A 14,770-nucleotide genomic window follows, 5' to 3' on the forward strand; every position below is an offset into this window, starting at 1 on the left:
TCCAACCCGTTATCGGCTCGCACATCTGCTGGCTAAAAACACCGACCAAACGACTGCAGTAAACTGTGCAACCGATTGTGAAGGCGCAGTAGGTGGTTGCACAACAATTTCGACGGATCATCGTGCGTTGCCGACTGCGGTGAATTTCTCCATTTCGCCAACACGCACCCCGAAGGCTTTGATGGAGCAGCTAAGTGAGCTGCAACAGCGTGTGGACAGTTTCCAGCAACAGTTGTTGGCTAAGACACCTTGTCAAGGCCAGACCCTAGATCGACACCCGGACGAACCTCGACACTTCCAGCCGACACAATCATCGACGGTGAATGTGCCAAAGCCAGCGCGCAAAGTTGCGTACGATCTGCCTACCAGCGACGGTAATAACAAAGTCACCAGCTCGGTAAGTCAAACGTGCTCCAATACTATTTCTGCATTTGTACCGCAATTGAATGTTTTGAGCTCGGTTGATCTGTCGCTACCGACACGAGCTGTTGAACAAATAAATAAAACACCCCCTCCGCCCACCGGGCCATGCTTACTTCCCCCCATTCTACCATTCGTGCCGGCGCATATGAGTACACCTCAAGCCCATTCTACTCCCCCCTCCGTGCATACAGTTTCCTCTCGATTGTCTCCAATAATGTCGCCGATGGTTCCCGCATCTGCCCCCATCACCGCTCCCGTCTCCGCTGCCAACGATGTTGCTCGGCGGCAGCTATTCGGTCCAACCTCACAGCAACTCGCCGCCAGACACGTCGTGCCCAGAGAGCTCCCTGCTTTCACCGGTGATCCAGTCGAGTGGCCGTTGTTCCTGAGCTGCTACCAGAATACGATGGCTATTCCGATGGCGAGAACCTGATGCGGCTGCAGCGGTGCCTAAAGGGAAACGCGTTGGAGGCAGTTCGAAGCCATCTGATGCATCCATCTTCTGTACCGTTAATCATCGACACGTTGAAAACGCTGTACGGACGTCCAGAGCAAATCATCAACTCTCTACTTTCCAAGCTTCGCGCGACGCCGACCTCAAAATCGGAACACCTGGAGAGTCTGATCGGTTTCGGTTTGGCATGCAAAAACCTTTGCAGCCACCTCCAAGCAGCGGGTCTACAGGACCACCTTTCGAATCCTCTGTTGCTTCAGGAGTTGGTGAGTAAGCTGCCAGCTACCCTCAAGTTAAACTGGTCGCTCTTCAAGCGGCAATATGCCATCGCAGATCTCACCACGTTTGGCAGCTACATGGACCAGATCGTGACAGCCGCCAGTGAAGTGACGTTTCTCAACGAAGCAGATGGACATCGTGGCAAGCAGGAGAAACCGAAGACGAAGGAGAAAATGTTCGTGCACACCTCTGAGGAGAAGGCAGTGGAAAGCGTTTCCGCCAACCGTCAGGAGAACAAGCCGAAACCCTGTGCGGCCTGCAAGAAGGACGGACACAGAATAAAGGACTGCCACTCCTTCCGGAAGATGCAACTTGCAGATCGCTGGAAACTAGTGCAAGAGCGATTTCTCTATCGTCGCTGTTTGGGCTCTCACGGAAAGTTCCCATGCAAGGCAAGCAACTGTGGGGAGAATGGTTGCGAGGATCGTCATCACAAGCTTCTTCATCCAGGGAATCCACAATTATCCCGAGCAACCGACACTCCAAAGACTACAAGCACGGTTACCGTTCATCGGCAGTTCCAGCAAGCTGTTCTGTTCCGTATTACTCCGGTGTCGCTACACGGAAATGGCAAAACCATCAGAACGTACGCCTTTCTCGACGATGGTTCATCCAAAACTCTGGTGGAAGCGCAGGTAGCAGAAGAACTTGGGGTCACCGGAGCCATACATCCACTCTGCTTGCAGTGGACCAGTGGTGTTGAACGAGTGGAAGACGATTCACAAGTGATAAAGCTGCAGATTTCCGGTGCAACGAACTCAACGAGGCTCGATTTGAAGGAAGCGCATACCGTTAAGAGTCTCAACCTTCCAGTGCAGTCGTTGGATTTCAGCCAACTTTCCGAACAGTTTCCGCATCTGCAAGGACTACCTGTCCACAGCTACACAGACGCCGTTCCTACGATCCTGATCGGTTTGGACAATTCCTTCGTGATGACAACCCGGAAAAGCAGAGAAGGAGCTAGAGGCAGCCCGATTGCAGCAAAAAGTAGATTGGGCTGGACAGTCTATGGAAGCACATCCACAGAAGTTGAGCAGTCCGCTAACCAGCTATTCCACATTTCCGTCCGTTCGCCCGAACAAGAGCTCCACGACCTCGTGAAGGAGTTCTTCGCATTGGAAAGTGTGAATGCTACATCTTCTGCAATAGAAAACGATGACGATAAACGTGCCAGGCAGATCCTCGAAGCTACTACTGTACGGACGGAGTCAGGTCGATTTCAAACCGGCTTGCTTTGGAAATACGATCATGTGGAATTCCCGAACAGCTGGCCCATGGCGGAAAAGCGATTCCGCTGTCTCGAGCGTCGTCTAGCATCCAAGCCTGATCTATTCGACAACGCGAAGACTCAAATCTGCCAATATCAAGTCAAGGGGTATGCTCATAAGGCGAGTCCAGACGAACTAGCTAGCTTCGATCCTAAGCGGACTTGGTTTCTGCCACTGAACGTTGTCACGAACCCGAGGAAGCCTAACAAGGTGCGGCTAGTGTGGGATGCGGCCGCCAAAGTTCAAGGCCAGTCGTTCAATTCTGCTCTTCTGTCTGGTCCGGATTTTCTCGCACCGCTTCCGGCCGTTCTGTCTTCATTTCGCCAGTTCGAGGTAGCTATTAGTGCCGATATCTGCGAGATGTTCCACCAGATCTTGATTCGCCCTGAGGACTGGTCGGCTCAACTATTCCTATGGAGAGACGATCCGTCCAAGCAATTCGAGGTGTTCGTCATGGACGTAGCGACGTTTGGCTCCACCTGCTCTCCTTCTGCAGCCCAGTACGTAAAAAATCGGAATGCCGAGGAGTTTGCCGACGAGTTTCCGCAGGCAGCGGAGGCGATAACGAAGCACCATTATGTCGACGATTTTTTGTGCAGTGTGGATACCGAACAGGAAGCAGTGGAACTTGCAGAACAGGTGAAGTTAGTGCACTCGAAGGCTGGATTTGTTATACGAAACTGGCTATCGAACTCGAATCACGTTCGTACACGGGTCGGGGAACAAAAAACGGAATCTGCGAAGAAAGTTTGGATCGATAAGTCTGCCGCGTACGAACGCGTTCTCGGCATGATCTGGAAGCCGGAACTGGATGTTTTCGTATTCCAAGGTGTGTTCAGGGAAGAAATCCAGGCTCTTCTTCTTGGTGACGTCGTTCCGACCAAACGAGAAGTTCTACGAACCGTGATGAGTATCTTCGACCCCATCGGACTGGTAGCCATCTTCGTAGTCCACGGAAAGGTGCTTGTGCAGCACATCTGGCGCTCCGGAATCGGTTGGGACGAACGCATCTCGGACGTACTTCTGGAGCAATGGCAGCGATGGATCAAATTACTGCAGCAGCTAGACCGAATCGAAATCCCACGTTGCTACTTCCCTGGCTACTCCTCTGAAGATTACGGGACTGCGGAGCTGCACATATTTGTGGACGCATCCGAGGAAGCCTTCGCAGCAGTGGCTTATTTCCGGATTGTCGAAGGAACAACAGTTCGATGCTCGTTGGTGTCGGCAAAAACGAAGGTTGCGCCTCTGAAGCTATTATCCATTCCCAGGTTGGAGTTGTCAGCAGCTGTTCTTGGAGCCAGGCTTTCAAAATCTGTTGTTGAGAACCACACGATTCCGATTAGGCGCAAAACGTTTTGGAGTGATTCCTGCACCTTCCTCTCCTGGTTGCGAGCAGATCCCCGAAAATATCGGCAATTTGTCGCATTCAGGCTAACTGAAATCCACGATCTCACGCAGGTCGATGAATGGCGCTGGGTGCCGTCTCGTTTGAATGTGGCCGACGAGGCTATAAAGTGGGGAAAAGGCCCCGATATCACTACTGGCAGTCGCTGGTTTCAAGCTCCAAAGTTCCTCTACGAGCACCCAGATTCGTGGCCCCAGCAAACAATGAAAGGCAACGAGTCGTCTGAGGAGCTTCGTCCGGTTCACCTTCATCACGACGTAGCCCAGGAACAACTGTTCCAGTTTAGGCGGTTCTCGAAATGGGAGGCCTGGTCCACGCTGTAGCCTACGTGCACAGGTTCGTGTTCAACATTCGTTGCAAAGCTAAGAAGCAACCTACAAACTGTACAGAATGGCTAAGTCGAGATGAACTGCAGCGAGCGGAGACAACTATTTTCAAGCTTATCCAGCACGAAACTTTCGGGGACGAGATCGTTATTCTCAAGCGCAATCAGCAACTTCCTGCTGGTGAACAACTGCAGCTGGACAAGACCAGCAAGATTCGCAAGCTTTCTCCTTTTCTGGACGAGCAGGACGTCATGCGAATGGACGGTAGAATCGCAGGTGCACAGCAGGTTTCGTTCGACTTTAAGTTCCCAGTTATTCTGCCCAAGCGACACGGCGGCACTACACTTCTGGTCGATTGGTACCATCGGCAGTACAAGCACTGCAATGCGGAAACTGCGGTGAATGAAATGCGTCAAAGGTTCCACGTGTCGGAGATGAGAGTTGTCTTCAAGCAGGCCGGAAAGCTGTGTCAGTGGTGCAAAGTCTACAAGGCAGTTCCAGAAATCCCGAGAATGGCTCCATTGCCACAAGCAAGGACGGTATCACACGTTAGGCCATTCACTTACGTCGGCGTGGACTACTTTGGGCCGATGTTGGTGAAGCAGGGACGCAGCGAGGTGAAACGTTGGGTCGCGTTATTTACCTGCTTGACCATACGCGCAGTGCATCTTGAAGTGGTGCACAACCTCACAACGGAGTCCTGCAAGATGGCGGTAAGGCGTTTCGTTGCACGGAGGGGGGCCCCGAGGGAAATCTTTAGTGATAGAGGAACGAACTTTGTGGGTGCAAACCGTGACCTCAAGATGGAACTCCAGCAGATCAACAGCAACCTCGCTAGTACCTTCACCAATACGGATACTCAGTGGCGTTTCAATCCTTCTTCCACGCCGCATATGGGGGGATCTTGGGAGCGCATGGTCCGGTCGGTGAAAGGCGCGCTGGCATCACTGTCTACTGGAGGTAAGCCGGACGATGAGACCCTTCGGACGCTCCTGGTGGAAGCGGAATCCATCGTAAATTCGAGGCCGCTGACGTATCTCCCAATCGACTCTGAGGAGCAGGAAGCTCTAACGCCAAACTGCTTCCTCATGCTGAGCACCAGCGGCGTCAACCAGCCGGCCAGAGAGCCGATCGAAGAGAGGGCGACAGCGAGGTGTAACTGGGACCTGTGCAACCAACTGTTGGACAGATTCTGGGCGCGGTGGATCCAGTGGCGTAGCAAGGGGGGTGCGATGGGTGCGGTCCGCACCGGGCCCCTGATTTCAGGGGGCCTCCAAATCAAGGAAGGTATCTAATACAAGTTTGAATTGCTGATAGGTATGTGGGGGCCCCTTCGTAATTATTAAGAGCTTTTTTTTTGGAATGGGGCACACAGATGGCCCCAAAATTACAAGAAAAATGTGTTAGAATTAAAATTGAATTTTACGAAATCCAGTATCGATATGGAAGTAAAATTCATGAGCATTGAGATATTCCAATAATAGGATCAAACATAGTTGATGACTTAGCTTAAGGTAGCAGCAGAAATTCAGGGGCCGCATTTATAAAAATTAAGATCTGAACACATGTCAGGTCAAAACCGTATTAACAATAGTGTTTGCGAACAACCGTCAAGTTTACCCCAATTTGCGCTAAAACACTGTATAACAGTTCCGAGGAGTACTCTCCTCTCAGTTAATTCCCACCGATCGTACACGATCGCAGGTAGTCAGGAGATAGAGTGATAGATAGATCGATCGCAACGAGAAAATTTGAAATACAGATCCCCAGTTAGTGTACCACGAAGCTCGGTTGAATATAGTTTATTTTTTCCAAACCGCGTACCGCAGTGCCGAATTTCTCGTGCATCCGAAAGTGCAAGTGTACCTAGTGTCGAAGGAGTGAAGTGTGGCTCTGGAACTGCATTTTTTGCAACCTTTTTAATACAGTCCACTAGTGTGCTGCAGTCCAGAACATGGTCCTTCGAGCCGGATCATAACCGGTGGACATTGGACAATTAAGTTGTGCGATCGGCCGAAGTGCGCGCGTGGTCGGAGTGGTGGATAGATTCCACAGAAGAATCGGCGTTGCTAGCTGCAGATATCGGCGGCATTGTTCTGCACGTTTACCATTGTTCCTGCGCTGGTGATGTTGAAACGTGGATGAAATCCACTGCGGCGGTGAAGTATTTCGAAGCTGAGGAAGAGTTGCTTGCTGTTGCTGGGGCGAAGAAGATCCTGTTGCTGCTGCTGGTCGGCGGTCATTGCATGCGGTGTGGCCAACGAACCGGAGAAACACTTTTCACAGGGAAGTAATTGATTGCATGTTCTGTGGTGGCGTTCCTTGCATGTGGCGTCTCCATTTTGTGGGTGATTGTGGGGCGAACAAAGAGCCTTAATAAATTGTGCAAATTGAATGCTTGAGCGTTTTCAGTTCTGGACTTGTGGTCTGGATTGAGTCAATGTGTCCCTGATCTGACGGATTCTCTGGTTTGGTTGGTCCCTTTGGTTGCTAGTCCGCTGCTGGTCCTCCTTATCGGCTGTCTATGGTCGCTTGTCCAGTCAATTCGGGTCGCGTCACTGTGGAACGTCGCGTTGGATCTTCGAGGAGTATTCCGGTCGAGTGTGGCGATTAGTGAGTGACAAAAAGTGATAAAGTGGACAACAATAATCAGCTTATTGCACTGCTAAGTTGCACAAAGTGAATGAATTTGCGAACTAGTGTGACAGTGTAGAACTTGGAACGTTGAACTCTGAACATTCAGTGCGAAGTGCAAGCAGTGCTTTAAACTTGATTTGATTAGCTTGTGAAGTGGTGTTCAGCATGGCGGAAGAAGAAAGTTTGCGGGAGCTGAGTCGTGAAGAACGGCAGCTGAAGAATTCCCTGAAGGCAATTGTGAAATTCGTCAACGAGTTCCAGCGATCTAATCAGGAGAACCAAATTGAGGTGCGATTGGAAGCGTTGGAGAATATGATGCAGAAGTTCTACAGTGTACGCCGATCGAGATTGCCATGGACGAAGTAGACCCCGAAGAAGATGATGAAGACGTCAAGGAAACTGCAGAGGAACGAAAGAAACGCCTGGAAAAGGCAACCGCTACCCGTGAAGCCCAGTACGATGAAGCGATCCGTGTAGTGGAAGAGAAGTACTGTGAAGTTAAGGCTGCTCTAATATCGTTAAGACCGCCGAAGCCGAGTTCTTCCCAGTCGACTGCTGGAGTCCAAGCTCATGTAGATTTCGGGATATCGAGAGTCAAGCTGCCAGACATAAAGCTGCCATCCTTCAGCGGCAAGATCAAGGAGTGGATAACTTTCCGGGACACGTTTCGCAGCCTCATTCATAACAATCGCCAGCTGGCGCCGATCGACAAATTTACTTATTTGCGATCCTCTGTCCACGGCGATGCCCTACAAGAAATCTGCTCGGTGGAGCTCTCGGCGGAGAATTACGAAGTTGCTTGGAAGGCCCTGGAGAAGAAGTTTGAAAACAAAAAGCTCATCGTAAAGGCGCATCTGGATGCGATTTTTTCCGTGGAGCCGTTGCGACGAGAAAACTGCGATGCGTTGAATCACTTGATCAACGAGTTCGACAGGAACCTCCAAATGCTCAACAAAATTGGGGAAAACACGGCGAATTGGTCAACGATCCTTGCGTACATGCTCTGCTCTCGTCTGGACTCAGCCACCCTCCGGCTGTGGGAATCACATCACAACTCCAAAGATGTTCCGGAATTCGACGAGCTGTTGGAGTTTCTGCGTGATCACTGTCTTGTTTTGCAGTCCATCGCGCCTTACAAGCCCATCGAATCCGAGCAGAAGCGTGCTCGAGTCACAACGACGCACACGTCATCCGAATCTGCACGAAAATGCCTGTTCTGTGCGGAGCCGTTCCATCTTCCCTTCAAATGCAACAAGTTCAAGGGCTTGACGATTAATCAGCGGGTAGAAGAGGCCAACAAGAAACGTCTGTGTCGCAACTGCTTATCCGCAGGTCACTACGCAGAAGGTTGCTCCAAGGGTTCCTGTACGAAGTGCGGCAGAAAGCATCATACAATGCTGCATTTCGAGAACGCGCCAACGAGTCCGCGAGCACCGAAACTATCCGTTCCACAAACGCAAGATCAAACCCGCGCAGCAGGACAGACACAGCCACAACCAAGTCAAACACCACCAAAAGGTCAGACACAAACACCCACTCAACCAGCTACACAAACCACAAACTCCTACCCAGTGATCCAATCAAGCTCTCCGCACACTCCCCCACAACCCACTACAGACCCACACGCCACTGTTACTCTGAAAGCTGTTAAGCAATCAGAAAATAAGCAATCTCTCCCTCGACAAGTACTAATGTCAACCGCAATTGTTCGAGTGCAAGACCCGTTCGGAAACGTTTCGTTTGCTCGAACGTTGCTGGACTCCTGTTCAGAGTTTTGCTACGTCACTACCAGCTTCTCCAAGAAGCTCAAGCTGAAGGAGACTCCAGCCCTTTTGAAAGTGGAAGGAATCGGCAGCGGAAGCGTCACATCGACGAAATCGGTGCAAGCAAGGATTCAACCTCGACAAGCAACACTCTCCGCCTTCGACGAAGATATGCAGTTCTACGTCCTGCCCAAGATCACCCGGACGTTGCCGATCAGCCCTGTCCAAGTGAAGGTACTGGAGATACCAAGCGACATCGTGTTGGCGGATCCGACCTTCGGAGAACCTGGTCCCATCGATATGATCATCGGTGCTGAATTCTACATCGATCTTCTTGCTGCGGGACGACGAAAGCTCTCGGATAGTGGTCCGACTCTCCAGGAAACCGTTTTCGGATGGATTGTGTCTGGTAGAGTTCCAGAAGTTCCTGCCAACATTCCAAGAACGTCGACTTTCGTCAGCACGATGGTTGATCTGCAAGAACTCATCGCCAAATTCTGGGAGCTGGAGACGTGTCATATCAACAGCACGAACTCAGTGGAGGAAACAGCGTGTGAGGAGATTTTCAACAGAACTACCACCCGAAACGGAGAAGGGAAGTTTGTCGTAGCCCTTCCACGAAAGGAGCACGTAATGGAGAAACTAGGCGAATCCAAAAACATCGCTATCAAGCGGTTCCTGAGCCTCGAAAGGCGGCTGGACAGCGACCAGGAATTGAAGGCGATGTACACTGAGTTCATTCATGAATATCAGCTGATGGGGCACATGAAGCAAGTCCCCGAGGAGAACGACAGTGAAGCACCAGTCTACTACTTGCCGCATCATGCGGTGTTGCGTCCTGACAGCACGACCACAAAACTTCGTGTTGTCTTTGATGCCTCGTGCCGCACATCAACGGGAGTGTCGCTCAACGACGCATTAATGGTGGGCCCTGTGGTCCAGGATCCTCTTCTGGCGATTCTACTACGGTTTCGCCTCCATCGAATAGCGGTAGTGTCGGATGTGGCGAAAATGTACCGGATGGTGCTCACTCAACCGACCGATCATCCTCTCCACAAAATTGTGTGGCGTGATTCGAAAGACCAACCCCTGAAATTCTTCGAACTCACCACTGTCACATACGGAACGGCTAGCGCGCCGTATTTAGCGACAAGATGCCTCAAGAAGCTGGGCGAAGATTGTGCAGCCACGCATCCAGTGGCATCTGAAGTGATCCAGCATGACTTTTACGTCGACGATATGCTGTCGGGCGCCGATAGCGTCGAGGAAGCCAAAACGTTGGTGAAGCAAGTCAAGGACGTGTCGGACTCGGCGGGATTCAGTCTCCGGAAATGGAATTCAAACTCAAGCGAAGTTCTCCGTAGCATCCCGAAGCACCTGCGAGATGATCGCTCCATGCTTGAGCTTGATTCGTCCAATGCAACAGTGAAAACACTGGGACTACGGTGGAATGTGAGCTCCGACGAATTCCACTTTTCCTTTCCTCAATGGAAGTCCAATTCCTCGACCATCACCAAGCGAAGCATACACTCCGACGCAGCGTGCCTGTTCGATCCGTTAGGACTAGTCGGTCCGGTTGTTGTGCAGGCGAAAATCTTCATTCAGCAGCTGTGGCGGCTGAAATGCGGCTGGGATGACCCACTGGATGAGTCGATACAGGAAATGTGGAGAGAATATCGGCAGAACTTGATGGCACTCGAAACGCTTACTATTCCCCGCTGGGTTGGACTCAGCAACGATTGCGTTTCCGTTCAACTGCACGGATTCAGCGATGCGTCAACAGTAGCGTACGGAGCGTGTCTCTATCTTCGTTGCGTTGCTTCAGACGGGTCCGTTACTGTGCGGTTAATCACATCGAAGTCTCGAGTGGCTCCTCTTGAGAATCTGGAGCAAAAGAAGAAGAAAATGACAATTCCCCGGCTCGAGCTGTCGGCTGCACTCCTGTTAAGTCACCTCTACGAGAAGTTCGTCCAAGTCAAGGCTGTACCTACTGCGTTTTTCTGGACGGATTCCACAATTGTTAATCACTGGCTCGGATCTCCTCCGTCTCGTTGGCAAGTGTTCGTTGCCAACCGAGTATCGGAGATACAACATCTCACCCAAGGCGGAACGTGGAGCCACATAGCGGGAATCGAGAATCCTGCGGACCTCATTTCTCGTGGGATGTCGCCAGCCCAACTCCAATACGAAAGGCGCTGGTTCGAAGGTCCCCAGTGGTTATTGCAGGATCAATGCTATTGGCCTCAAACGAGCCAAATCTCCGAAGTTCCAGAAGACGTCACGCTTCTGGAAGAGCGTGCATCTCAAGCGTTTCCCGCACAGGGAGTTCCTCCGAATGAGCTGTTTGGACTACGATGGTCGTACCAGGAGCTGCAGCGCATTGTAGCCCTTCTGATCCGCTTCAAGCACAATACTACAAATCGAAGTTCGAAGCGAACTGGACCTGTCTCATTGGAAGAATTAGAGGAAGCACTGATCGTCCTAGTGCGTCAAGCTCAACAAGACAGCTTTCCGGAAGAAATGGCAGATCTTGGAAAACAAGGAGAGGTGAAATCATCGTCCAGGATCAGATCGTTGTACCCTGTATTGAAGGCAGGCATCATATGCGTCGGTGGTCGTCTTGCCAATGCGCCAGTGCCCGAAACTCGAAAGCATCCGTTCATTTTGGATCATCGTCATCCGCTAGCAATAGCGTTAGCTAGGCACTACCACTACAAGTTCTACCACGCTGGACAGCAACTACTAGTAGCAACCCTTCGCGAAAGATTCTGGCCAACGAATGCGAACAGCTTGGCGAGAAAGGTCATCCACGGATGCATTCCGTGTTTCCGAAGGAAACCAAAGGTCATCGATCAGCTTATGGCTGATTTACCAGTGGAGCGCGTCACTCCATCAGCTCCATTTTTGAAGGTCGGCGTGGACTACTGCGGACCTTTCCACATCAGCTACCCCAACCGGAAATCCAGCCCGGCGAAGTGCTACGTTGCAGTGTTTGTCTGCCTGTCGGTGAAGGCAATTCATCTAGAGCTCGTTGTGGATTTGACGACTCAGGCATTCATTGCGGCTCTAAGACGCTTCGTCGCTCGACGAGGCCGACCACAGCCCATCATGTGCGACAACGCAACTACCTTTGTTGGTGCAAATCGGGAGTTGAAGGAGCTCTGCAAGCAGATGAACGACAGAAAATTCCAAGATTCCGTTATCAAGGAAGCAGCGAACGATGGCATCGAATTCAAGTTCATCCCACCCCGGACGCCAAATTTCGGTGGTCTGTGGGAGGCTCAAGTAAAGTCCTTCAAAACCCACTTCAAGAAATCAGTAGGACTCCGAACGTTGAAGAACGACGAAATGCTGACGGCTCTTGCCCAAATCGAAGCGGTCTTAAACTCTAGACCGATGACTGCTATCAGCAGCGATCCTACAGACTACGAGGCCCTAACCCCGGGGCATTTTCTTGTGCAGCGTCCGCTAACTGCTGTAGCGGATCGAACCTTCGACGATGTCTCCATCAACCACCTGAAGATGTGGGAGCAAGCTCAGTCTCTCACCCAGCAGTTCTGGAAGAAGTACAGCACCCAGTACCTTTCTGATCTGCAGAATCGTGTCAAATGGACGAAGAAGAAGGACGACATCGCTGTGGGTACGATGGTTCTTCTCAAAGAAGAGAACACACCTCCACTGAGGTGGCCACTTGGCAGAGTGGTAAAGGTGTTTCTTGGTACTGACGGGCATGCTCGTGTTGTCACGGTACGTACCAAGGATGGTAGCTTCGACAGAGGCATCACCAAGGTCTGTCCCTTGCCTATTTGAGACAATGAAAATTTGCAACAAAACTCCAATCAATAAGCACTCTACGAGTGCTTCGCCTCGGACCCCATGGGTCACCTCGATGAAGTCCAAAGATCATCCGTCAGTCTACAATTGGTGAAAGGTCAAGTCTCGTCAAGTATCGTCTGTGTATGTCTGTCCAAGTCCCTCGTCTTGGTAAAGGGTAACACTGAAGCAATTCAGTTCAGCATGGGAGATAGCATTTACTCCCACTCCGGTGCACTGGGCATCTGCGTTGGCCACTTGGTCATCGCCAAGCAAAGCCATTTCTAATCTCTTCTGTGTCTTCGGTAGCACTACACTCGCTACCACCGCATCCCCTGGAGACAGCCATGGTACCATCTCCAGGTCACCTCCCTCGTTTGGTTGGCAATAGGCCCGGCCAGCTCTACCGTCAATCGCTACGACCGAGGACAAGTTAGAAGCCTTCCACTGGAACCAACACCCGCAAGGCGTTACTCCAAGGAGAACTCTCAGGCACCACTACTGCCTTTGTGGGGTAAGTTGTTCCAGTTTCGGAAAAACTACACACAGAATCTACATAATTCCTTTCCCGAGGAAATCACCAATCGATGCACTTCAACCACCACCCCGGCGGCGGCCCGTACAAGACGAAGCCGTCCAAGATGATCCCCACTGAAGCAAGTGCATCAACCGATGCAACCCGACAGACGAGAAGATCGACCACCAATGAACCACGACGAGACGAAGAAGCAAACCCACAAGATGAAGAGAAGAAGCTGCACCCGCAGGATCCCGTCGCACGCGTACTCTGCAACCGCAGTACAACACGGTGTGACGACGAAACCGAGCAAGCCTACGAAGAAATCCACGAAGAGAGTCGACTGAGGTCGACGATACCACATCCCAGATGAGACCAGACCCGAAGAGCCGGTAACCCATCGGCAATGATGACGTCATCGAAGACGACATACCCAACTCCGTGATCCAATATCTTGTGAACTACAGTGAATTACAAAATTGTATTCTTCTAATTTGCCACTATTAGTTAGAATTAAGTACTTGAACTCCAATTATTATAAACTATGGCTAGAAGTAGAGTTTATTTGAAACCAGCCGGTTTCAAAGGGGGCGGCATGTTTGCGAACAACCGTCAAGTTTACCCCAATTTGCGCTAAAACACTGTATAACAGTTCCGAGGAGTACTCTCCTCTCAGTTAATTCCCACCGATCGTACACGATCGCAGGTAGTCAGGAGATAGAGTGATAGATAGATCGATCGCAACGAGAAAATTTGAAATACAGATCCCCAGTTAGTGTACCACGAAGCTCGGTCCAATATAGTTGATTTTTTCTAACCGCGAACCGCAGTCCAAACGTTTTTACTCGAGCGCATCCGAAAGTGCAAGTGCAACTAGTGTCGAAGGGGTGAAGTGTGGCTCTGGACTTGCTTTTTTATTATACAGTCCACTAAAGTTTGTGCAGTCCAGAACAAATAGTTTATCATTTTTTTTTTGCTTTCGTATGAAAAAATAGTGCAATCAACGTATCCAACGATTTCATCAAGTATTTCTTTTCAAGCATTTTTTAAAGGGTTTCTGCGAGAATTCCTTCGGGCAAGGTAAATACTTACCTTGCCATCGAGAATATGTATTACGATTTATCTAGCAGTTACTTCAAATACTTCTACAAAAAAATCCTTTAAGATTTACTTTAGAACTTTTTTCATGGAATGCTTCAAGAATTCTTCTAAGCATTTATTTTGAAATACTTGAATTGATACTTTCAGGAACAACTCCAAGAATTTATTCAGGAATTTCTTGAAAAATTTATCAACGAATCCTACAAAAATTCGTTCAAGGATTCTTTTTTACGAATTCCTTCAGGAATACGTCTTTGGATCCCTTCATAAAGCCCTTCAAGGATTATGTCATGGAGTCCTTCAACGAATCCTTCAGATGAACCTTAAGGAATATCTCCAAGGATTCTTTTAGACTTCTTCAAGAAGGACTCTTGCGTGAGTCCCTCATGGAAAATATCTATGATGAATTTATGAGATCATGCTTGATCAGGTATGGCTACTTAATGGATCCTTGTGAGATTTTGTAAAGGAATTTGTAGAAATGCTTGCAAGAAGTTTTAGAGGATTTTTTAAAGGAATCCTCGAAGAATCTTCTAGATGAATTCAAAGATGTATTCGGAAAGAATCATTGGGTTGATTTTGGAGATATCTTTATTCACATTCTTGAGTAGTAGTAGAAGTACTACTACTACTACTACTACTACTAGAAGTATTAGAAGTACTATGAGGAATTAAATAAAGGTATCCTGAAGAAATTTTGGATTTTTGGAAGAATTAATTATCAAATGCCTTGATTATTTTTAAAAGAAATCAATCGCATAAACCCCAAAGAATTTCCCTC

General features: G+C 49.8%; 3 protein-coding genes across 3 annotated transcripts; all 3 read left to right on the forward strand.

Annotated features, from left to right (window-relative positions):
- The first annotated feature begins 855 nt into the window (after positions 1-855).
- Positions 856-6,452, forward strand: LOC134285963 (uncharacterized). Its single transcript, XM_062847521.1, has 3 exons — positions 856-4,112; positions 4,169-5,385; positions 6,160-6,452. The coding sequence occupies exons 1-3, from the start codon at positions 856-858 to the stop codon at positions 6,450-6,452; spliced, it is 4,767 nt and encodes a 1,588-aa protein (XP_062703505.1).
- A 508-nt stretch (positions 6,453-6,960) lies between these two features.
- Positions 6,961-9,292, forward strand: LOC134285964 (uncharacterized). The gene is made up of 3 exons (XM_062847522.1): positions 6,961-7,083; positions 7,128-9,188; positions 9,242-9,292. Exons 1-3 carry the CDS (start codon positions 6,961-6,963, stop codon positions 9,290-9,292), a joined length of 2,235 nt encoding a protein of 744 aa, XP_062703506.1.
- A 5-nt stretch (positions 9,293-9,297) lies between these two features.
- LOC134288827 (uncharacterized) lies at positions 9,298-13,761 on the forward strand. Its single transcript, XM_062854715.1, has 2 exons — positions 9,298-12,885; positions 12,945-13,761. Exon 1 carries the CDS (start codon positions 9,315-9,317, stop codon positions 12,366-12,368), a length of 3,054 nt encoding a protein of 1,017 aa, XP_062710699.1. The 5' UTR covers positions 9,298-9,314; the 3' UTR covers positions 12,369-12,885; positions 12,945-13,761.
- Positions 13,762-14,770: the final 1,009 nt, after the last annotated feature.

This window comes from Aedes albopictus, chromosome 2 (genome assembly GCF_035046485.1).
Source record: "Aedes albopictus strain Foshan chromosome 2, AalbF5, whole genome shotgun sequence".
NCBI lineage: Eukaryota > Metazoa > Arthropoda > Insecta > Diptera > Culicidae > Aedes > Aedes albopictus.